This window comes from Petromyzon marinus (genome assembly GCF_048934315.1).
Source record: "Petromyzon marinus isolate PM22_M1 ecotype Great Lakes invasive population chromosome 76 unlocalized genomic scaffold, UKy_Petmar_22M1.pri1.0 chr76_unloc.3, whole genome shotgun sequence".
Lineage (NCBI taxonomy): Eukaryota > Metazoa > Chordata > Hyperoartia > Petromyzontiformes > Petromyzontidae > Petromyzon > Petromyzon marinus.
Genome location: NW_027422620.1, coordinates 858,732 through 883,731, shown reverse-complemented (window position 1 = coordinate 883,731; position 25,000 = coordinate 858,732). Strand labels below are relative to the sequence as shown.

General features: G+C 49.4%; 2 protein-coding genes across 3 annotated transcripts in view; one reads left to right on the top strand and one right to left on the bottom strand.

The window, feature by feature from the left end:
• Positions 1-22,423, top strand: part of LOC116958346 (transcription initiation factor TFIID subunit 1-like) — a 101,305-nt gene extending 78,882 nt beyond the window's left edge. The window contains 1 exon segment of the mRNA XM_076058570.1: positions 22,165-22,423. Coding sequence (XP_075914685.1) covers positions 22,165-22,379 — 215 coding nt within the window. The 3' untranslated portion in view covers positions 22,380-22,423.
• On the bottom strand, positions 4,911-7,994 carry LOC142908217 (uncharacterized). Of its 2 annotated transcripts, none has more exons than XM_076058564.1 (2): positions 6,707-7,994; positions 4,911-6,643 (listed from the first exon to the last, which is right to left on the bottom strand). In XM_076058564.1, the coding sequence occupies exons 1-2, from the start codon at positions 7,992-7,994 to the stop codon at positions 4,911-4,913; spliced, it is 3,021 nt and encodes a 1,006-aa protein (XP_075914679.1). The 2 variants fall into 2 exon arrangements, with proteins under 2 accessions (XP_075914679.1, XP_075914680.1); XM_076058565.1 differs by having other exon boundaries at positions 4,911-6,715; positions 6,779-7,994.
• Positions 22,424-25,000: the final 2,577 nt, after the last annotated feature.

Genomic DNA, 25,000 nt, shown 5'->3' with positions numbered 1-25,000 from the left:
ATCACCTTGACTACCCTGACCACCTAGACCACCTTGACTACCTTGACTACCTTGACCACCTTGACTACCTTGACCACCCTGACCACTTGACTACCCTGACTACCTTGACTACCTTGACTACCTTGACCATCTTGACTACCCTGACCACCTAGACCACCTTGACTACCTTGACTACCTTGACCACCTTGACTACCTTGACTACCTTGACCACCCTGACCACCTTGACTACCTTGACCACCTTGACTACCCTGACTACCTTGACCACTTGACCATCTTGACTACCTTGACCACCTTGACCATCTTGATTACCTTGACTACCTTGACCACCTTGACTAACTTGACCAGCTTGACTACCCTGACCACCTTGACTACCTTGACCACCTTGACCACCTTGACTACCTTGACTAACTTGACTAACTTGACCATCTTGACTACCCTGACCACCTTGACTACCTTGACTACCCTGACCAACTTGACGACCTTGACTACCTTGACTACCTTGACCACCTTGACCACCCTGACTACCTTGACCATCTTGATCATCTTGACCACCTTGACTATCTTGACTACCTTGACTAACTTGACCACCTTGACTACCCTGACCACCGTGACTACCTTGATCAACTTGACTACGCTGACTGCCTTTGACCATCTTGACTACCTTGACCCACTTGACTACCTTGACCACCTTGACTACCCTGACCACCTTGACCACCTTGACTACCCTGACCACCTTGACCACCTTGACTACCCTGACCACCTTGACCACCGTGACCACCTTGACTACCTTGACTACCCTGACCAACTTGACCACCTTGACCATCTTGACCATCTTGACCACCTTGACTACCCTGACTACCCTGACTAACTTGACTACCTTGACCATCTTGAACTTCTTGACCACCTTGACTACCTTGACCACTTGACTACCCTGACTACCCTGACTACCCTGACTACCTTGACTACCTTGACCACATTGACCACCTTGACTACCCTGACCACCTTGTACACCTTGACTACCTTGACTACCTTGACTACCCTGACTACCTTGACTACCTTGACCTACCTTGACTACCCTGACTACCCTGACTACCCTGACCTTCTTGACTACCTTGACCACCTTGACTAACTTGACTACCTTGACTACCTTGACCACCTTGACTACCCTGACCAACTTGACCATCTTGACCATCTTGACCACCTTGACTACCCTGACTAACTTGACTACCTTGACCACCTTGACCTTCTTGACTACCTTGACTACCTTGACTACCTTGACCACCTTGACCATCTTGACCACCTTGACCACCTTGACTACCCTGACCACCTTGACCACCTTGACTACCTTGACTACCTTGACCCACTTGACTACCCTGACCACCTTGTTCTCTTGACTACCTTGACTACCTTGACCACCCTGACTATCTTGACTACCTTGACTACCTTGACCACCCTGACTACCTTGACTACCTTGACTACCTTGACCACCTTGACTACCCTGACTACCTTGACCACCTTGACTAACTTGACCAGCTTGACTACCCTGACCACCTTGACTACCTTGACTACCTTGACCACCTTGACTACCTTGACTAACTTGACCACCTTGACTACCCTGACCACCTTGACTACCTTGACTACCCTGACCAACTTGACTACCTTGACTACCCTGACTACCTTGACTACCTTGACCACCTTGATCACCCTGACTACTTTGACCACCTTGATCACCTTGACCACCTTGACTCTCTTGACTACCTTGACTAACTTGACCACCTTGACTACCCTGACCACCTTGACCATCTTGACCACCTTGACTACCCTGACTACCCTGACTACCCTGACCACCTTGACCACCTTGACTACCTTGACCAACTTGACTACCTTGACCATCTTGACTATCTTGACTACCTTGACTAACTTGACCACCTTGACTACCCTGACCACCTAGACCACCTTGACTACCCTGACTACCTTGACTACCTTGACTACCTTTACTACCCTGACTAGCTTGACTACCTTGACTATCTTGACCAGCTTGACTACCCTGACCACCTTGACCACCTTGACTACCTTGACCACCTTGACCATCTTGACCAACTTGACTAACTTGACTACCTTGACCACCTTGACTACCTTGACCACCTTGATCACCTTGACTATCTTGACTACCTTGACTAACTTGACCACCTTGACTACCCTGACCATCTTGACTACCCTGACTACCTTGACCACCTTGACTACCTTGACTAACTTGACCACCTTGACTACCTTGACCACCCTGACTACCTTGACCAACTTGACTACCTTGACTACCCTGACTACCCTGACTACCTTGACTACCCTGACCACCCTGACCACCCTGACCACCTTGACTACCTTGACTACCTTGACCACCTTGACTATCTTGCCTACTTGACTAACTTGACCACCTTGACTACCCAGACCACCGTGACTACCTTGACTACCCTGACTACCCTGACTACCCTTACCACCTTGACCACCTTGACTACCTTGACCACCTTGACCACCTTGACTACCCTAACTACCTTGACTACCCTGACCATCTTGACCACCTTGAATACCTTGACCACCTTGACTATCTTGACTAACTTGACCACCTTGACTACCCTGACCCCTCTTGACTATCTTGACTATCTTGACCACCTTGACTACCTTGACCACCCTGACCACCTTGACCGCCTTGACTACCCTGACCACCCTGACCACTTGACTACCCTGACCACCTTGACTACCTTGACCACCTTGACTACCTTGACTATCCTGACTACCTTGACCACCTTGACCACCTTGACTACCTTGACTACCCTGACCACTTGACCTCCTTGCTAACCTTGACTACCCTGATCACCTTGACCTCCTTGACTACCTTGACTACCCTGACCACCTTGATCTCCTTGACTACCTTGACTACCCTGACCATCTTGACTACCTTGACTACCCTGACCACTTTGACCTCCTTGACTACCTTGACTACCCTGACCACCCTGACCACCTTGACTACCTTGACTACCTTGACTACCCTGACCATCTTGACCTCCTTGACTACCTTGACTACCCTGACCAACTTGACCACCCTGACCAACTTGACCATCTTGACCACCTTGACTACCCTGACTACCCTGACTAACTTGACTACCTTGACCACCTTGACCTTCTTGACCACCTTGACTACCTTGACCACTTGACTACCCTGACTACCCTGACCACCCTGACTACCTTGACTACCTTGACCACCTTGACTACCCTGACCACCTTGACTACCTTGACCACCTTGACTACCTTGACTACCCTGACTACCTTGACTACCTTGACTACCCTGACCAGCTTGACCTCCTTGACTACCTTGACCTACCTTGACTACCTTGACTAACTTGACTAGCTTGACCACCTTGACAACCTTGACTAACTTGACCACCTTGACTACCCTGACTACCCTGACTACCTTGACCACCTTGACTACCTTGACTACCTTGACCAGCTTGACCACTTGACTACCCTGACCACCTTGACTAACTTGACTACCTTGACCTACCTTGACTACCCTGACTACCCTGACCACCTTGACTAACTTGACTACCTTGACTACCTTGACCACCTTGACTACCCTGACCAACTTGACCACCTTGACCATCTTGACCACCTTGACTACCCTGACTAACTTGACTACCTTGACCACCTTGACCTTCTTGACCACCTTGACTACCTTGACTACCTTGACTACCCTGACTATCTTGACTATCTTGACCACCTTGACTACCTTGACCATCTTGACTACCCTGACCACCTAGACCACCTTGACTATCTTGACTACCTTGACCACCTTGACTACCTTGACTACCTTGACCACCCTGACCACCTTGACCACCTTGACTACCTTGACCACCTTGACTACCCTGACTACCTTGACCACCTTGACCATCTTGACTACCTTGACCACCTTGACCATCTTGATTACCTTGACTACCTTGACCACCTTGACTAACTTGACCAGCTTGACTACCCTGACCACCTTGACCACCTTGACTACCTTGACTAACTTGACTAACTTGACTAACTTGACCATCTTGACTACCCTGACCACCTTGACTACCTTGACTACCCTGACCAACTTGACTACCTTGACTACCCTGACTACCTTGACTACCTTGACCACCTTGACCACCCTGACTACCTTGACCATCTTGATCATCTTGACCACCTTGACTATCTTGACTACCTTGACTAACTTGACCACCTTGACTACCCTGACCACCGTGACTACCTTGATCACCTTGACTACCCTGACTACCTTTGACCACCTTGACTACCTTGACCACCTTGACTACCCTGACCACCTTGACCACCTTGACTACCCTGACCACCTTGACCACCGTGACCACCTTGACTACCTTGACTACCCTGACCAACTTGACCACCTTGACCATCTTGACTATCTTGACCACCTTGACTACCCTGACTACCCTGACTAACTTGACTACCTTGACCATCTTGACCTTCTTGACCACCTTGACTACCTTGACCACTTGACTACCCTGACTACCCTGACTACCCTGACTACCTTGACTACCTTGACCACCTTGACTACCCTGACCACCTTGTACACCTTGACTACCTTGACTACCTTGACTACCTTGACCACCCTGACTACCTTGACCACCTTGACTACCCTGACCATCTTGACCTCCTTGACTACCTTGACCTACCTTGACCTACTTGACTAACTTGACCAGCTTGACCACTTTGACGACCTTGACTAACTTGACCACCTTGACCACCTTGAACATCTTGACTACCCTGACTACCCTGACTACCTTGACCACCTTGACTACCTTGACTACCTTGACCACCTTGACCACTTGACTACCCTGACACCTTGACTAACTTGACTACCTTGACCTACCTTGACTACCCTGACTACCCTGACCTTCTTGACTACCTTGACCACCTTGACTAACTTGACTACCTTGACTACCTTGACCACCTTGACTACCCTGACCAACTTGACCACCTTGACCATCTTGACCACCTTGACTACCCTGACTAACTTGACTACCTTGACCACCTTGACCTTCTTGACTACCTTGACCAACTTGACCATCTTGACCACCTTGACTACCTTGACCACCTTGACTACCCTGACCACCTTGACCACCTTGACTACCTTGGCTACCTTGACCACCTTGACTACCCTGACCACCTTGATCACCTTGACTACCTTGACTACCTTGACCACCCTGACTACCTTGACTACCTTGACTACCTTGACCACCCTGACTACCTTGACTACCTTGACTACCTTGACCACCTTGACTACCCTGACTACCTTGACCACCTTGACTAACTTGACCAGCTTGACTACCCTGACCACCTTGACTACCTTGACTACCTTGACCACCTTGACTACCTTGACTAACTTGACCACCTTGACTACCCTGACCACCTTGACTACCTTGACTACCCTGACCAACTTGACTACCTTGACTACCCTGACTACCTTGACTACCTTGACCACCTTGACCACCCTGACTACCTTGACTACCTTGATCACCTTGACCACCTTGACTATCTTGACTACCTTGACTAACTTGACCACCTTGACTACCCTGACCACCTTGACCATCTTGACCACCTTGACTACCCTGACTACCCTGACTACCCTGACCACCTTGACCACCTTGACTACCTTGACTACCTTGACCACCTTTGCCCCACTTGGCCACCTTGACTAACTTGACCACCTTGACTACCCTAACCACCTTGACTACCTTGACCATCTTGACTATCTTGACTACCTTGACTAACTTGACCACCTTGACTACCCTGACCACCGTGACTACCTTGATCACCTTAACTACCCTGACTACCTTGACTACCTTGACTACCTTTACTACCCTGACTAGCTTGACTACCTTGACTATCTTGACCAGCTTGACTACCCTGACCACCTTGACCACCTTGACTACCTTGACCACCTTGACCACCTTGACCACCGTGACTAACTTGACTACCTTGACCACCTTGACTACCTTGACCACCTTGATCACCTTGACTATCTTGACTACCTTGACTAACTTGACCACCTTGACTACCCTGACCATCTTGACTACCCTGACCACCCTGGTCTCTTGACTACCTTGACTATCTTGACCACCTTGACTATCTTGACTAACTTGACCATTTTGACTACCCTGACTACCTTGACTACCCTGACCACCCTGACCACCCTGACCACCTTGACTACCTTGACTACCTTGATCACCTTGACTATCTTGACTACCTTGACTAACTTGACCACCTTGACTACCCAGACCACCGTGACTACCTTGATCACCTTGACTACCCTGACTACCTTGACCACCTTGACTACCCTGACCACCTTGACCACCTTGACTACCCTGACCACCTTGACCACCGTGACCACCTTGACTACCTTGACTACCCTGACCACCTTGACCAACTTGACTACCTTGAACACCTTGACCACCTTGACTACCCTGACTACCTTGACCACCTTGACTACCCTGACCAACTTGACCACCTTGACTACCTTGACTACCTTGACCACCCTGACTACCTTGACTACCTTGACTACCTTGACCACCTTGACTACCCTGACTACCTTGACCACTTTGACTATCTTGACTACCTTGACCATCTTGACCATCTTGATTACCTTGACTACCTTGACCACCTTGACTAACTTGACCAGCTTGACTACCCTGACCACCTTGACTACCTTGACTACCTTGACCACCTTGACTACCTTGACTAACTTGACCACCTTGACTACCCTGACCACCTTGACCACCCTGACTACCTTGACCAACTTGACTACCTTGACTACCCTGACTACCCTGACTACCTTGACTACCCTGACCACCCTGACCACCCTGACCACCTTGACTACCTTGACTACCTTGACCATCTTGACTATCTTGACTACCTTGACTAACTTGACCACCTTGACTACCCAGACCACCGTGACTACCCTGACTACCCTGACTACCCTGACCACCTTGACCACCTTGACTACCTTGACCACCTTGACTAACTTGACCACCTTGACTAACTTGACTACCTTGACTACCCTGACCACCTTGACCACCTTGACCACCTTGACTATCTTGACTACCTTGACTAACTTGACCACCTTGACTACCCTGACCACCGTGACTACCTTGATCACCTTGACTACCCTGACTACCTTGACTACCCTGACTACCTTGACTACCTTGACCAACTTGACTACCTTGACTACCTTGACTACCTTTACTACCCTGACTAGCTTGACTACCTTGACTAACTTGACCACCTTGACTACCCTGACCACCTTGACCCCTTTGACTACCTTGACCATCTTGACTACCTTGACCAACTTGACCACCTTGACTACCTTGACCACCTTGACTACCTTGATCACCTTGATCACCTTGAATATCTTGACTACCTTGACTAACTTGACCACCTTGACTACCCTGACCACCTTGACTACCCTGACCACCCTGGTCATCTTGACTACCTTGACTAACTTGACTACCTTGACTATCTTGACTACCTTGACTAACTTGAGCACCTTGACTACCCTGACTACCTTGACTACCCTGACCACCCTGACCACCCTGACCACCTTGACTAACTTGACCACCTTGGCCAGCTTGACTATCTTGACTAACTTGACCACCTTGACTACCCTGACCACCGTGACTACCTTGATCACCTTGACTACCCTGACTACCTTTGACCACCTTGACTACCTTGACCATCTTGACTACCTTGACCATCTTGACTACCTTGACCACCTTGACTACCCTGACCACCTTGACCACCTTGACTACCCTGACCACCCCGACCACCGTGACCACCTTGACTACCTTGACTACCCTGACCAACTTGACCACCTTGACCATCTTGACCATCTTGACCACCTTGACTACCCTGACTACCCTGACTAACTTGACTACCTTGACCATCTTGACCTTCTTGACCACCTTGACTACCTTGACCACTTGACTACCCTGACTACCCTGACCACCCTGACTACCTTGACTACCTTGACCACCTTGACTACCCTGACTACCTTGACTACCTTGACTACCTTGACTACCCTGACCATCTTGACCTCCTTGACTACCTTGACCTACCTTGACCACCTTGACTAACTTGACCAGCTTGACCACCTTGACGACCTTGACTAACTTGACCACCTTGACCACCTTGACCAGCTTGACCTTCTTGACCAGCTTGACTACCTTGACCACTTGACTACCCTGACTACCCTGACCACCCTGACTACCTTGACTACCTTGACCACCTTGACTACCCTGACCACCTTGACCACCTTGACCACCTTGACTACCTTGACCACCCTGACTACCTCGACTACCTTGACTACCTTGAACCTTTGACTACCCTGACCATCTTGAACTCCTTGACCACCTTGACTAACTTGACCAGCTTGACCACCTTGACCAGCTTGACTAACTTGACCACCTTGACCAGCTTGACTACCCTGACTACCCTGACTACCTTGACCACCTTGACTACCTTGACTACCTTGACCACCTTGACCACTTGACTACCCTGAGCACCTTGACTAACTTGACTACCTTGACCTACCTTGACTACCCTGACCAACTTGACTACCTTGACCACCTTGACTACCTTGACTACCTTGACCACCTTGACTACCCTGACCAACTTGACCACCTTGACTATCTTGACTATCTTGACTACCTTGACTACCCTGACTAACTTGACTACCTTGACCACCTTGACCTTCTTGACTACCTTGACTACCTTGACAACCTTGACTACCCTGACCAGCTTGACTATCTTGACCACCTTGACTACCTTGACCACCTTGACTACCCTGACCACCTTGACCACCTTGACTACCTTGACCACCTTGACCACCTTGACTACCCTGACCACCCTGACCACCCTGACTACCTTGACTACCTTGACCACCCTGACTACCTTGACTACCTTGACTATCTTGACTACCTTGACCACCTTGACCATCTTGATTACCTTGACTACCTTGACCACCCTGACTACCTTGACTACCTTGACTATCTTGACTACCTTGACCACCTTGACCATCTTGATTACCTTGACTACCTTGACCACCTTGACTAACTTGACCAGCTTGACTACCCTGACCACCTTGACTACCTTGACTACCTTGACCACCTTGACTACCTTGACTAACTTGACCACCTTGACTACCCTGACCACCTTGACTACCTTGACTACCCTGACCAACTTGACTATCTTGACTACCCTGACTACCTTGACTACCTTGACCACCTTGACCACCCTGACTACCTTGACCACCTTGACTATCTTGACTACCTTGACTAACTTGACCACCTTGACTACCCTGACCACCTTGACCATCTTGACCACCTTGACTACCCTGACTACCCTGACTACCCTGACCACCTTGACCACCTTGACTACCTTGACTACCTTGACCACTTGACCACCTTGACCACCTTGACTACCCTGACCACCGTGACTACCTTGATCACCTTGACTAACTTGACCACCTTGACTACCCTGACCACCGTGACTACCTTGATCACCTTGACTACCCTGACTACCTTGACTACCTTGACTACCCTGACTACCTTGACCACCTTGACTACCTTGACTACCTTGACTACCTTTACTACCTTGACTAACTTGACCACCTTGACTACCCTGACCACCTTGACCACCTTGACTACCTTGACCTTCTTTACTACCTTGACCAACTTGACCACCTTGACTACCTTGACCACCTTGACTACCTTGATCACCTTGAAATATCTTGACTACCTTGACTAACTTGACCACCTTGACTACCCTGACCATCTTGACTACCCTGACCACCCTGGTCATCTTGACTACCTTGACTAACTTGACCACCTTGACTATCTTGACTACCTTGACTAACTTGACCATCTTGACTACCCTGACTACTTGACTACCCTGACCACCCTGGCCACCCTGACTACCTTGACTACCTTGACTGCCTTGACCACCTTGACTATCTTGACTACCTTGACTAACTTGACCACCTTGACTACCCTGACCACCGTGACTACCTTGATCACCTTGACTACCCTGACTACCTTTGACCATCTTGACTACCTTGACCACCTTGACTACCTTGACCACTTTGACTACCCTGACCACCTTGACCACCTTGACTACCCTGAACACCTTGACCACCGTGACCACTTTGACTACCTTGACTACCCTGACCACCTTGTCAACTTGACTACCTTGACCACCTTGACCACCTTGACTACCCTGACCACCTTGACCACCTTGACTACCCTGACCACCTTGATCACCTTGACTACCTTGACCACCTTGACTACCCTGACCACCTTGACCACCTTGACTACCTTGACTACCTTGACCACCCTGACTACCTTGACCACCTTGACCACCTTCACTACCCTGACTATCTTGACTACCTTGACCATCTTGATTACCTTGACTACCTTGACTAACTTGACCAGCTTGACTACCCTGACCACCTTGACTACCTTGACTACCCTGACCAACTTGACTACCTTGACTACCCTGACTACCTTGACTACCTTGACCACCTTGACCACCCTGACTACCTTGACCACCTTGATCTTCTTGACCACCTTGACTATCTTGACTACCTTGACCACCTTAACTAACTTGACTACCTTGACTACCTTGACCACCTTGACTACCCTGACCAACTTGACCATCTTGACTATCTTGACCACCTTGACTACCCTGACTAACTTGACTACCTTGACCACCTTGACCTTCTTGACCACCTTGACTACCTTGACTACCTTGACCACCTTGACTACCCTGACCACCTTGACCATCTTGACCATCTTGACTACCTTGACCACCTTGACTACCCTGACCACCTTGTCCACCTTGACTACCTTGACTACCTTGACTAACTTGACTAACTTGACTAACTTGACCATCTTGACTACCCTGACCACCTTGACTACCTTGACTACCCTGACCAACTTGACTACCTTGACTACCCTGACTACCTTGACTACCTTGACCACCTTGACCACCCTGACTACCTTGACCATCTTGATCATCTTGACCACCTTGACTATCTTGACTACCTTGACTAACTTGACCACCTTGACTACCCTGACCACCGTGACTACCTTGATCACCTTGACTACCCTGACTACCTTGACCACCTTGACTACCCTGACCACCTTGACCACCTTGACTACCCTGACCACCTTGACCACCGTGACCACCTTGACTACCTTGACTACCCTGACCAACTTGACCACCTTGACCATCTTGACTATCTTGACCACCTTGACTACCCTGACTACCCTGACTAACTTGACTACCTTGACCATCTTGACCTTCTTGACCACCTTGACTACCTTGACCACTTGACTACCCTGACTACCCTGACTACCTTGACTACCTTGACCACCTTGACTACCCTGACCACCTTGTACACCTTGACTACCTTGACTACCTTGACTACCTTGACCACCCTGACTACCTTGACTACCTTGACTACCTTGACCACCTTGACTACCCTGACCATCTTGACCTCCTTGACTACCTTGACCTACCTTGACCTACTTGACTAACTTGACCAGCTTGACCACTTTGACGACCTTGACTAACTTGACCACCTTGACCACCTTGAACACCTTGACTACCCTGACTACCCTGACTACCTTGACCACCTTGACTACCTTGACTACCTTGACTACCTTGACCACCTTGACCACTTGACTACCCTGACCATCTTGACTAACTTGACTACCATGACCTACCTTGACTACCCTGACTACCCTGACCTTCTTGACTACCTTGACCACCTTGACTAACTTGACTACCTTGACTACCTTGACCACCTTGACTACCCTGACCAACTTGACCACCTTGACCATCTTGACCACCTTGACTACCCTGACTAACTTGACTACCTTGACCACCTTGACCTTCTTGACTACCTTGACTACCTTGACCACCTTTACCATCTTGACCACCTTGACTACCTTGACCACCTTGACTACCCTGACCACCTTGACCACCTTGACTACCTTGGCTACCTTGACCACCTTGACTACCCTGACCACCTTGATCACCTTGACTACCTTGACTACCTTGACTACCTTGACCACCCTGACTACCTTGACTACCTTGACTACCTTGACCACCCTGACTACCTTGACTACCTTGACTACCTTGACCACCTTGACTACCCTGACTACCTTGACCACCTTGACTAACTTGACCAGCTTGACTACCCTGACCACCTTGACTACCTTGACTACCTTGACCACCTTGACTACCTTGACTAACTTGACCACCTTGACTACCCTGACCACCTTGACTACCTTGACTACCCTGACCAACTTGACTACCTTGACTACCCTGACTACCTTGACTACCTTGACCACCTTGACCACCCTGACTACCTTGACTACCTTGATCACCTTGACCACCTTGACTATCTTGACTACCTTGACTAACTTGACCACCTTGACTACCCTGACCACCTTGACCATCTTGACCACCTTGACTACCCTGACTACCCTGACTACCCTGACCACCTTGACCACCTTGACTACCTTGACTACCTTGACCACCTTTGCCCCACTTGGCCACCTTGACTAACTTGACCACCTTGACTACCCTAACCACCTTGACTATCTTGACTACCTTGACTAACTTGACCACCTTGACTACCCTGACCACCGTGACTACCTTGATCACCTTAACTACCCTGACTACCTTGACTACCCTGACTACCTTGACTACCTTTACTACCCTGACTAGCTTGACTACCTTGACTATCTTGACCAGCTTGACTACCCTGACCACCTTGACCACCTTGACTACCTTGACCACCTTGACCACCGTGACTAACTTGACTACCTTGACCACCTTGACTACCTTGACCACCTTGATCACCTTGACTATCTTGACTACCTTGACTAACTTGACCACCTTGACTACCCTGACCATCTTGACTACCCTGACCACCCTGGGTCATCTTGACTACCTTGACTAACTTGACCACCTTGACCATCTTGACTAACTTGACCATTTTGACTACCCTGACTACCTTGACTACCCTGACCACCCTGACCACCCTGACCACCTTGACTACCTTGACTACCTTGATCACCTTGACTACCCTGACCACCTTGACCACCTTGACTACCCTGACCACCTTGACCACCGTGACCCCCTTGACTACCTTGACTACCCTGACCACCTTGACCAACTTGACTACCTTGAACACCTTGACCACCTTGACTACCCTGACTACCTTGACCACCTTGACCACCTTGACTACCTTGACTACCTTGACCACCCTGACTACCTTGACTACCTTGACTACCTTGACCACCTTGACTACCCTGACTACCTTGACCACTTTGACTATCTTGACTACCTTGACCATCTTGACCATCTTGATTACCTTGACTACCTTGACCACCTTGACTAACTTGACCAGCTTGACTACCCTGACCACCTTGACTACCTTGAGTACCTTGACCACCTTGACTACCTTGACTAACTTGACCACCTTGACTACCCTGACCACCTTGACCACCCTGACTACCTTGACCAACTTGACTACCTTGACTACCCTGACTACCCTGACTACCTTGACTACCCTGACCACCCTGACCACCCTGACCACCCTGACCACCTTGACTACCTTGACTACCTTGACCACCTTGACTATCTTGACTACCTTGACTAACTTGACCACCTTGACTACCCAGACCACCGTGACTACCTTGACTACCCTGACTACCCTGACTACCCTGACCACCTTGACAACCTTGACTACCTTGACCACCTTGACTAACTTGACCACCTTGACTAACTTGACTACCTTGACTACCCTGACCACCTTGACCACCTTGACCACCTTGACTATCTTGACTACCTTGACTAACTTGACTACCTTGACTACCCTGACCACCGTGACTACCTTGATCACCTTGACTACCCTGACTACCTTGACTACCCTGACTACCTTGACTACCTTGACCAACTTGACTACCTTGACTACCTTGACTACCTTTACTACCCTGACTAGCTTGACTACCTTGACTAACTTGACCACCTTGACTACCCTGACCACCTTGACCCCTTTGACTACCTTGACCATCTTGACTACCTTGACCAACTTGACCACCTTGACTACCTTGACCACCTTGACTACCTTGACCACCTTGATCACCTTGAATATCTTGACTACCTTGACTAACTTGACCACCTTGACTACCCTGACCACCTTGACTACCCTGACCACCCTGGTCATCTTGACTACCTTGACTAACTTGACTACCTTGACTATCTTGACTACCTTGACTAACTTGAGCACCTTGACTACCCTGACTACCTTGACTACCCTGACCACCCTGACCACCCTGACCACCTTGACTAACTTGACCACCTTGACTATCTTGACTATCTTGACTAACTTGACCACCTTGACTACCCTGACCACCGTGACTACCTTGATCACCTTGACTACCCTGACTACCTTTGACCACCTTGACTACCTTGACCATCTTGACTACCTTGACCATCTTGACTACCTTGACCACCTTGACTACCCTGACCACCTTGACCACCTTGACTACCCTGACCACCTCGACCACCGTGACCACCTTGACTACCTTGACTACCCTGACCAACTTGACCACCTTGACCATCTTGACCATCTTTGTTAACCTTGACTACCCTGACTACCCTGACTAACTTGACTACCTTGACCATCTTGACCTTCTTGACCACCTTGACTACCTTGACCACTTGACTACCCTGACTACCCTGACCACCCTGACTACCTTGACTACCTTGACCACCTTGACTACCTTGACTACCTTGACTACCTTGACCATCTTGACCTCCTTGACTACCTTGACCTACCTTGACCACCTTGACTAACTTGACCAGCTTGACCACCTTGACGACCTTGACTAACTTGACCACCTTGACCACCTTGATTATCTTGACCTTCTTGACCAGCTTGACTACCTTGACCACTTGACTACCCTGACTACCCTGACCACCCTGACTACCTTGACTACCTTGACTACCTTGACCACCTTGACTACCCTGACCACCTTGACCACCTTGACCACCTTGACTACCTTGACCACCCTGACTACCTCGACTACCTTGACTACCTTGAACCTTTGACTACCCTGACCATCTTGACTCCTTGACTACCTTGACCTACCTTGACCACCTTGACTAACTTGACCAGCTTGACCACCTTGACGACCTTGACTAACTTGACCACCTTGACCAGCTTGACTACCCTGACTACCCTGACTACCTTGACCACCTTGACTACCTTGACTACCTTGACCACCTTGACCACTTGACTACCCTGAGCACCTTGACTAACTTGACTACCTTGACCTACCTTGACTACCCTGACCAACTTGACTACCTTGACCACCTTGACTACCTTGACTACCTTGACCACCTTGACTACCCTGACCAACTTGACCACCTTGACTATCTTGACTATCTTGACTACCTTGACTACCCTGACTAACTTGACTACCTTGACCACCTTGACCTTCTTGACTACCTTGACTACCTTGACAACCTTGACTACCCTGACCACCTTGACTATCTTGACCACCTTGACTACCCTGACCACCTTGACCACCTTGACTACCTTGACTACCTTGACCACCTTGACTACCCTGACCACCCTGACCACCCTGACTACCTTGACTACCTTGACCACCCTGACTACCTTGACTACCTTGACTATCTTGACTACCTTGACCACCTTGACCATCTTGATTACCTTGACTACCTTGACTACCTTGACCACCCTGACTACCTTGACTACCTTGACTATCTTGACTACCTTGACCACCTTGACCATCTTGATTACCTTGACTACCTTGACCACCTTGACTAACTTGACCAGCTTGACTACCCTGACCACCTTGACTACCTTGACTACCTTGACCACCTTGACTACCTTGACTAACTTGACCCGCTTGACTACCCTGACCACCTTGACTACCTTGACTACCCTGACCAACTTGACTACCTTGACTACCCTGACTACCTTGACTACCTTGACCACCTTGACCACCCTGACTACCTTGACCACCTTGACTATCTTGACTACCTTGACTAACTTGACCATCTTGACTACCCTGACCACCTTGACCATCTTGACCACCTTGACTACCCTGACTACCCTGACTACCCTGACCACCTTGACCACCTTGACTACCTTGACTACCTTGACCACTTGACCACCTTGACCACCTTGACTACCCTGACCACCGTGACTACCTTGATCACCTTGACTAACTTGACCACCTTGACTACCCTGACCACCGTGACTACCTTGATCACCTTGACTACCCTGACTACCTTGACTACCTTGACTACCCTGACTACCTTGACTACCTTGACTACCTTGACTACCTTGACCACCTTGACTACCTTGACTACCTTTACTACCCTGACTAGCTTGACTACCTTGACTAACTTGACCACCTTGACTACCCTGACCACCTTGACCACCTTGACTACCTTGACCACCTTTACTACCTTGACCAACTTGACCACCTTGACTACCTTGACCACCTTGACTACCTTGATCACCTTGAAATATCTTGACTACCTTGACTAACTTGACCACCTTGACTACCCTGACCATCTTGACTACCCTGACCACCCTGGTCATCTTGACTACCTTGACTATCTTGACTACCTTGACTAACTTGACCACCTTGACTACCCTGACTACTTGACTACCCTGACCACCCTGGCCACCCTGACTACCTTGACTACCTTGACTGCCTTGACCACCTTGACTATCTTGACTACCTTGACTAACTTGACCATCTTGACTACCCTGACCACCGTGACTACCTTGATCACCTTGACTACCCTGACTACCTTTGACCATCTTGACTACCTTGACCACCTTGACTACCTTGACCACCTTGACTACCCTGACCACCTTGACCACCTTGACTACCCTGAACACCTTGACCACCGTGACCACTTTGACTACCTTGACTACCCTGACCACCTTGTCAACTTGACTACCTTGACCACCTTGACCACCTTGACCACCTTGACTACCCTGACCACCTTGACCACCTTGACTACCCTGACCACCTTGACCACCTTGACTACCTTGACCACCTTGACTACCCTGACCACCTTGACCACCTTGACTACCTTGACTACCTTGACCACCCTGACTACCTTGACTACCTTGACTACCTTGACCACCTTCACTACCCTGACTATCTTGACTACCTTGACCATCTTGATTACCTTGACTACCTTGACTAACTTGACCAGCTTGACTACCCTGACCACCTTGACTACCTTGACTACCCTGACCAACTTGACTACCTTGACTACCCTGACTACCTTGACTACCTTGACCACCTTGACCACCCTGACTACCTTGACCACCTTGATCTTCTTGACCACCTTGACTATCTTGACTACCTTGACTAACTTGACCACCTTGACTACCCTGACCACCTTGACCATCTTGACTACCTTGACTACCCTGACTACCCTGACTACCCTGACCATCTTGACCACCTTGACCACCTTGACCACCTTGACCACCTTGACTAACTTGACCACCTTGACTACCCTGACCACCTTGACTACCTTGACTACCTTGACCACCTTGACTACCTTGACTACCCTGACCACCGTGACTACCTTGTCACCTTGACTACCCTGACTACCTTGACTACCCTGACTAGCTTGACTACCTTGACTAACTTGACCATCTTGACTACCCTGACCACCTTGACCACCTTGACTACCTTGACCACCTTGACTACCTTGACTACCCTGACTACCTTGACTACCCTGACTACCTTGACTACCTTGACCAATTTGATTACCTTGACTACCTTGACTACCTTTACTACCCTGACTAGCTTGACTACCTTGACTAACTTGACCACCTTGACTACCCTGACCACCTTGACCACCTTGACTACCTTGACCAACTTGACCTCCTTGACTTCCTTGACCACCTTGACTACCTTGACCACCTTGATCATCTTGACTATCTTGACTACCTTGACTAACTTGACCACCTTGACTACCCTGACCACCCTGGTCATCTTGACTACCTTGACTAACTTGACCACCTTGACTATCTTGACTACCTTGACTAACTTGACCACCTTGACTACCCTGACTACCTTGACTACCCTGACCACCCTGACCACCCTGACCACCTTGACTACCTTGACTACCTTGACCACCTTGACTATCTTGACTACCTTGACTAACTTGACCACCTTGACTACCCTGACCACCGTGACTACCTTGATCACCTTGACTACCCTGACTACCTTTGAGCACCTTGACTAACTTGACCACCTTGACTACCTTGACCACCTTGACTACCCTGACCACCTTGACCACCTTGACTACCCTGACCACCTTGACCACCTTGACTACCCTGACCACCTTGACCACCGTGACCACCTTGACTACCTTGACTACCCTGACCAACTTGACCACCTTGACCATCTTGACCATCTTGACCAACTTGACTACCCTGACTACCCTGACTAACTTGACTACCTTGACCACCTTGACCTTCTTGACCACCTTGACTACCTTGACCACTTGACTACCCTGACTACCCTGACCACCCTGACTACCTTGACTACCTTGACCACCTTGACTACCCTGACCACCTTGACCACCTTGACCACCTTGACTACCTTGACCACCCTGACTACCTTGACTACCTTGACTACCTTGACCACCTTGACTACCCTGACCATCTTGACCTCCTTGACTACCTTGACCTACCTTGACCACCTTGACTAACTTGACCAGCTTGACCACCTTGACGACCTTGACCACCTTGACCACCTTGACCTTCTTGACCACCTTGACTACCTTGACCACTTGACTACCCTGACTACCCTGACCACCCTGACCATCTTGACTACCTTGACCACCTTGACTACCCTGACCTTCTTGATCACCTTGACCACCTTGACTACCTTGTCTGGCTTGACCACCCTGACTACCTTGACTACCTTGACTACCTTGACCACCTTGACTACCCTGACCATCTTGACCTCCTTGACTACCTTGACCTACCTTGACCACCTTGACTAACTTGACCAGCTTGACCACCTTGACGACCTTGACTAACTTGACCACCTTGACCACCTTGACTACCCTGACTACCCTGACAACCTTGACCACCTTGACTACCTTGACTACCTTGACCACCTTGACCACTTGACTACCCTGACCACCTTGACTAACTTGACTACCTTGACCTACCTTGACTACCCTGACTACCCTGACCACCTTGACTACCTTGACCACCTTAACTAACTTGACTACCTTGACTACCTTGACCACCTTGACTACCCTGACCAACTTGACCACATTGACTATCTTGACCACCTTGACTACCCTGACTAACTTGACTACCTTGACCACCTTGACCTTCTTGACCACCTTGACTACCTTGACTACCTTGACCACCTTGACTACCCTGACCACCTTGACCATCTTGACCATCTTGACTACCTTGACCACCTTGACTACCCTGACCACCTTGACCACCTTGACTACCTTGACTACCTTGACCACCTTGACTACCCTGACCACCTTGACCACCTTGACTACCTTGACTACCTTGACCACCCTGACTACCTTGACTACCTTGACTCCTTGACTACCTTGACCACCTTGACTACCCTGACTACCCTGACTACCTTGACCACCTTGACTATCTTGACTACCTTGACCACCTTGACCATCTTGATTACCTTGACTACCCTTGACCACCTTGACTAACTTGACCAGCTTGACTACCCTGACCAGCTTGACTACCTTGACCACCTTGACTACCCTGACTACCTTGACCACCTTGACTACCATGACTACCTTGACCACCTTGACAATCTTGACTACCTTGACCACCTTGACCTCCTGATTACCTTGACTACCTTGACCACCTTGACTAACTTGACCAGCTTGACTACCCTGACCACCTTGACTACCTTGACTACCTTGACCACCTTGACTACCTTGACTAACTTGACCACCTTGACTACCCTGACCACCTTGACTACCTTGACTACCCTGACCAACTTGACTACCTTGACTACCCCTGACTACCTTGACTACCTTGACCACCTTGACCACCCTGACAACCTTGACCACCTTGATCACCTTGACCACCTTGACTATCTTGACTACCTTGACTAACTTGACCACCTTGACTACCCTGACCACCTTGACCATCTTGACCACCTTGACTACCCTGACTACCCTGACTACCCTGACCACCTTGACCACCTTGACTACCTTGACTACCTTGACCTTCTTGACCACCTTGACCACCTTGACTAACTTGACCACCTTGACTACCCTGACCACCTTGACTACCTTGACTACCTTGACTACCTTGACTATCTTGACTACCTTGACTAACTTGACCACCTTGACTACCCTGACCACCGTGACTACCTTGATCACCTTGACTACCCTGACTACCTTGACTACCCTGACTACCTTGACTACCTTGACTACCTTTACTACCCTGACTAGCTTGACTACCTTGACTAACTTGACCACCTTGACTACCCTGACCACCTTGATCACCTTGACTACCTTGACCACCTTGACTACCTTGACCAACTTGACCACCTTGACTACCTTGACCACCTTGACTACCTTGACCACCTTGATCACCTTGACTATCTTGACTACCTTGACTAACTTGACCACCTGACTACCCTGACCACCTTGACTACCCTGACCACCCTGGTCATCTTGACTACCTTGACTAACTTGACCACCTTGACTATCTTGACTACCTTGACTAACTTGACCATCTTGACTACCCTGACTACCTTGACTACCCTGACCACCCTGACCACCCTGACCACCTTGACTACCTTGACTACCTTGACCACCTTGACTATCTTGACTACCTTGACTAACTTGACCACCTTGACTACCCTGACCACCGTGACTACCTTGATCACCTTGACTACCCTGACTACCTTTGACCACCTTGACTACCTTGACCATCTTGACTACCTTGACTACCTTGACTACCCTGACCACCTTGACCACCTTGACTACCCTGACCACCTTGACCACCGTGACCACCTTGACTACCTTGACTACCCTGACCACCTTGACCAACTTGACTACCTTGACCACCTTGACTACCTTGACTACCCTGACCACCTTGACTACCCTGACCACCTTGACCGTCTTGACTACCTTGACCATCTTGACTACCTTGACTACCTTGACTACCCTGACCACCTTGACTACCTTGACTACCTTAACCACCTTGACTACCTTGACCACCTTGACTATCTTGACTACCCTGACCACCTTGACCACCTTGACCACCCTGACCACCTTGACCACCTTGACCACCCTGACCAACTTGACCACCTTGACCACCCTGACCACCTTGACTACCTTGACTACCCTGACCACCTTGACCAACTTGACTACCTTGACCACCTTGACCACCTTGACCACCTTGACCACCTTGCCACCTTGACTACCCTGACCACCTTGACCACCGTGACCACCTTGACTACCTTGACTACCCTAACCATCTTGACCGTCTTGACTACCTTGACCACCTTGACTACCTTGACTACCCTGACCACCTTGATCACCTTGACTACCTTGACTACCTTGACCTTTTGACTACCTTGACTACCTTGACCACCTTGACTACCTTGACCACCTTGACTACCCTGACCACCTTGACCAACTTGACTACCCTGACCACCTTGACCACCTTGACCACCTTGACTACCCTGACCACCCTGACCACCTTGACCACCTTGACCACCCTGACCACCGTGACCACCTTGACCACCTTGTCTCTGTGTGTCTCTCTGTTTCTCTGTGTCTCTGTCTCCGTGTCTCTCTGTGTGTCTCTCTCTGAGTGTCTCTCTGTGTCTCTCTGTGTCTCTCTCTGAGTGTCTCTCTCTGAGTGTCTCCGTGTGTCTCTGTGTCTCCGTGTGTCTCTGTGTCTCCGTGTGTCTCCGTGTGTCTCTCTGTCTCTCTGTGTCTCCGTGTCTCTGTCCTCAGGTGCGAAGCATCCCCTGACACAGACGGCCCAGTCGATGTTGGATCTCTGTGACCAGAGATTTAGAGAGGTGAGCAGGAAGTCACTCAGCTCACCGTCACTCAGCTCACCACCGTCACTCAGCTCACCACCACTCAGCTCACCGTCACTCAGCTCACCACCACTCAGCTCACCACCACTCAGCTCACCACCACTCACTCAGCTCACCACCACTTAGCTCACCACCACTCAGCTCACCACCACTCAGCTCACCACCACTCACTCAGCTCACCGTCACTCAGCTCACCACCACTCAGCTCATTGTCACTCACTCAGCTCACCACCACTCACTCAGCTCACCGTCACTCAACTCACCACCACTCAGCTCACCACCACTCAGCTCACCACCACTCACTCAGCTCACCACCACTCAGCTCACCACCACTCACTCAGCTCACCGTCACTCAGCTCACCACCACTCAGCTCACCGTCACTCAGCTCATTGTCACTCACTCAGCTCACCACCACTCACTCAGCTCACCGTCACTCAACTCACCACCACTCAGCTCACCACCACTCAGCTCACCACCACTCACTCAGCTCACCACCACTCAGCTCACCACCACTCACTCAGCTCACCACCACTTAGCTCACCACCACTCAGCTCACCACCACTCACTTAGCTCACCACCACTCAGCTCACCACCACTCAGCTCACCACCACTCACTCAGCTCACCACCACTCAGCTTACCACCACTCAGCTCACCGTCACTTAGCTCACCACCACCACTCAGCTCACCATCACTCAGCTCACCGTCACTCACTCAGCTCACCACCACTCAGCTCACCACCACTCAGCTCACCACCACTCACTCAGCTCACCACTCACTCAGCTCACCATCACTCAGCTCACCACCACTCAGCTCACCATCACTCAGCTCACCACCACTCAGCGGGTGTGTGTACTCTGTGTGTGTACTCTGTGTGTGTACTCTGTGTGTACTCTGTGTGTACTCTGCGTGTACTCTGTGTGTACCCTGTGTGTACTCTGTGTGTGTACTCTGTGTGTGTACTCTGTGTACTCTGTGTGTACTGTGTGTGTACTCTGTGTGTGTACTCTGTGTGTGTACTCTGTGTGTACCCTGTACCCTGTGTGTGTACTCTGTGTGTGTACTGTGTGTACTCTGTGTGTACTGTGTGTACTCTGTGTACTGTGTGTACTCTGTACTCTGTGTGTACTGTGTGTACTCTGTGTGTGTACTGTGTGTACTCTGTACTCTGTGTGTACTGTGTGTACTCTGTGTGTACTGTGTGTACTCTGTGTGTGTACCCTGTGTGTACCCTGTGTGTACCCTGCGTGTACTCTGTGTGTACTCTGTGTACTGTGTGTGTACGATGGGTACTCTGTGTGTACTGTGTGTACTCTGTGTGTACCCTGTGTGTGTACTGTGTGTACTCTGTGTACTGTGTGTACTCTGTGTACTGTGTGTACTGTGTGTGTACTCTGTGTGTACCCTGTGTGTACCCTGTGTGTGTACTGTGTGTACTCTGTGTACTGTGTGTACCCTGTGTGTGTACTCTGTGTGTGTACTCTGTGTGTACCCTGTGTGTGTACCCTGTGTGTGTACTCTGTGTGTACTCTGTGTGTACTCTGTGTGTGTACTCTGTGTGTGTACTCTGTGTGTACTCTGTGTGTGTACTCTGTGTGTACTCTGTGTGTACCCTGTGTGTGTACTGTGTGTACTCTGTGTGTACTCTGTGTACTGTGTGTACTCTGAGTAATGTGTGTACTCTGTGTACTGTATGTACTGTGTGTACTCTGAGTACTGTGTGTACTCTGTGTACTGTGTGTGTACTGTGTGTACCCTGTGTGTACTGTGTGTACTCTGTGTACTGTGTGTACTGTGTGTGTACTCTGTGTACTGTGTGTGTACTGTGTATACTCTGTGTGTGTACCCTGTGTGTACTCAGTGTGTGTACTCTGTGTGTACTCTGTGTACTGTGTGTACTCTGTGTACTGTGTGTACTCTGTGTACTGTGTGTACTGTGTGTTTACTGTGTATACTCTGTGTGTACTCTGTGTGTACTCTGTACCCTGTGTGTGTACCCTGTGTGTACTGTGTGTACCCTGTGTGTGCACTGTGTGTGTATACTCTGTGTGTACTGTGTGTGTGTACTGTGTATACTCTGTGTGTACTCTGTGTACTGTGTGTGTACTGTGTATACTCTGTGTGTACCCTGTGTGTGTACTGTGTGTACTCTGTGTACTCTGTGTGTGTACTCTGTGTACCTGTGTGTGTACTGTGTGTGTACTGTGTATACTGTGTGTGTACTGTGTGTGTACTCTGTGTACTCTGTGTGTGTACTGTGTGTGTACTCTGTGTGTGTATACTCTGTGTACTGTGTGTACTCTGTGTACTGTGTGTACTCTGTGTACTGTGTGTGCTCTGTGTGTACTGTGTGTACCCTGTGTGTACTGTGTGTACTCTGTGTGTGTACTCTGTGTGTACTGTGTGTGTACACTGTGTGTGTACTGTGTGTACTCTGTGTGTACTGTGTGTGTACACTGTGTGTGTACTCTGTGTGTACTGTGTGTGTACTCTGTGTGTACTGTGTGTGTACTCTGTGTGTACTGTGTGTACTCTGTGTGTACTGTGTGTGTACTGTGTGTGTACTCTGTGTACTGTGTATACTGTGTGTGTACCCTGTGTGTGTACTGTGTGTGTGTACTGTATGTGTACTCTGTGTACTGTGTATACTCTGTGTACTGTGTGTGTACTGTGTGTATACTCTGTGTGTACTCTGTGTACTGTGTATACTCTGTGTACTGTGTGTATACTCTGTGTGTACTCTGTGTA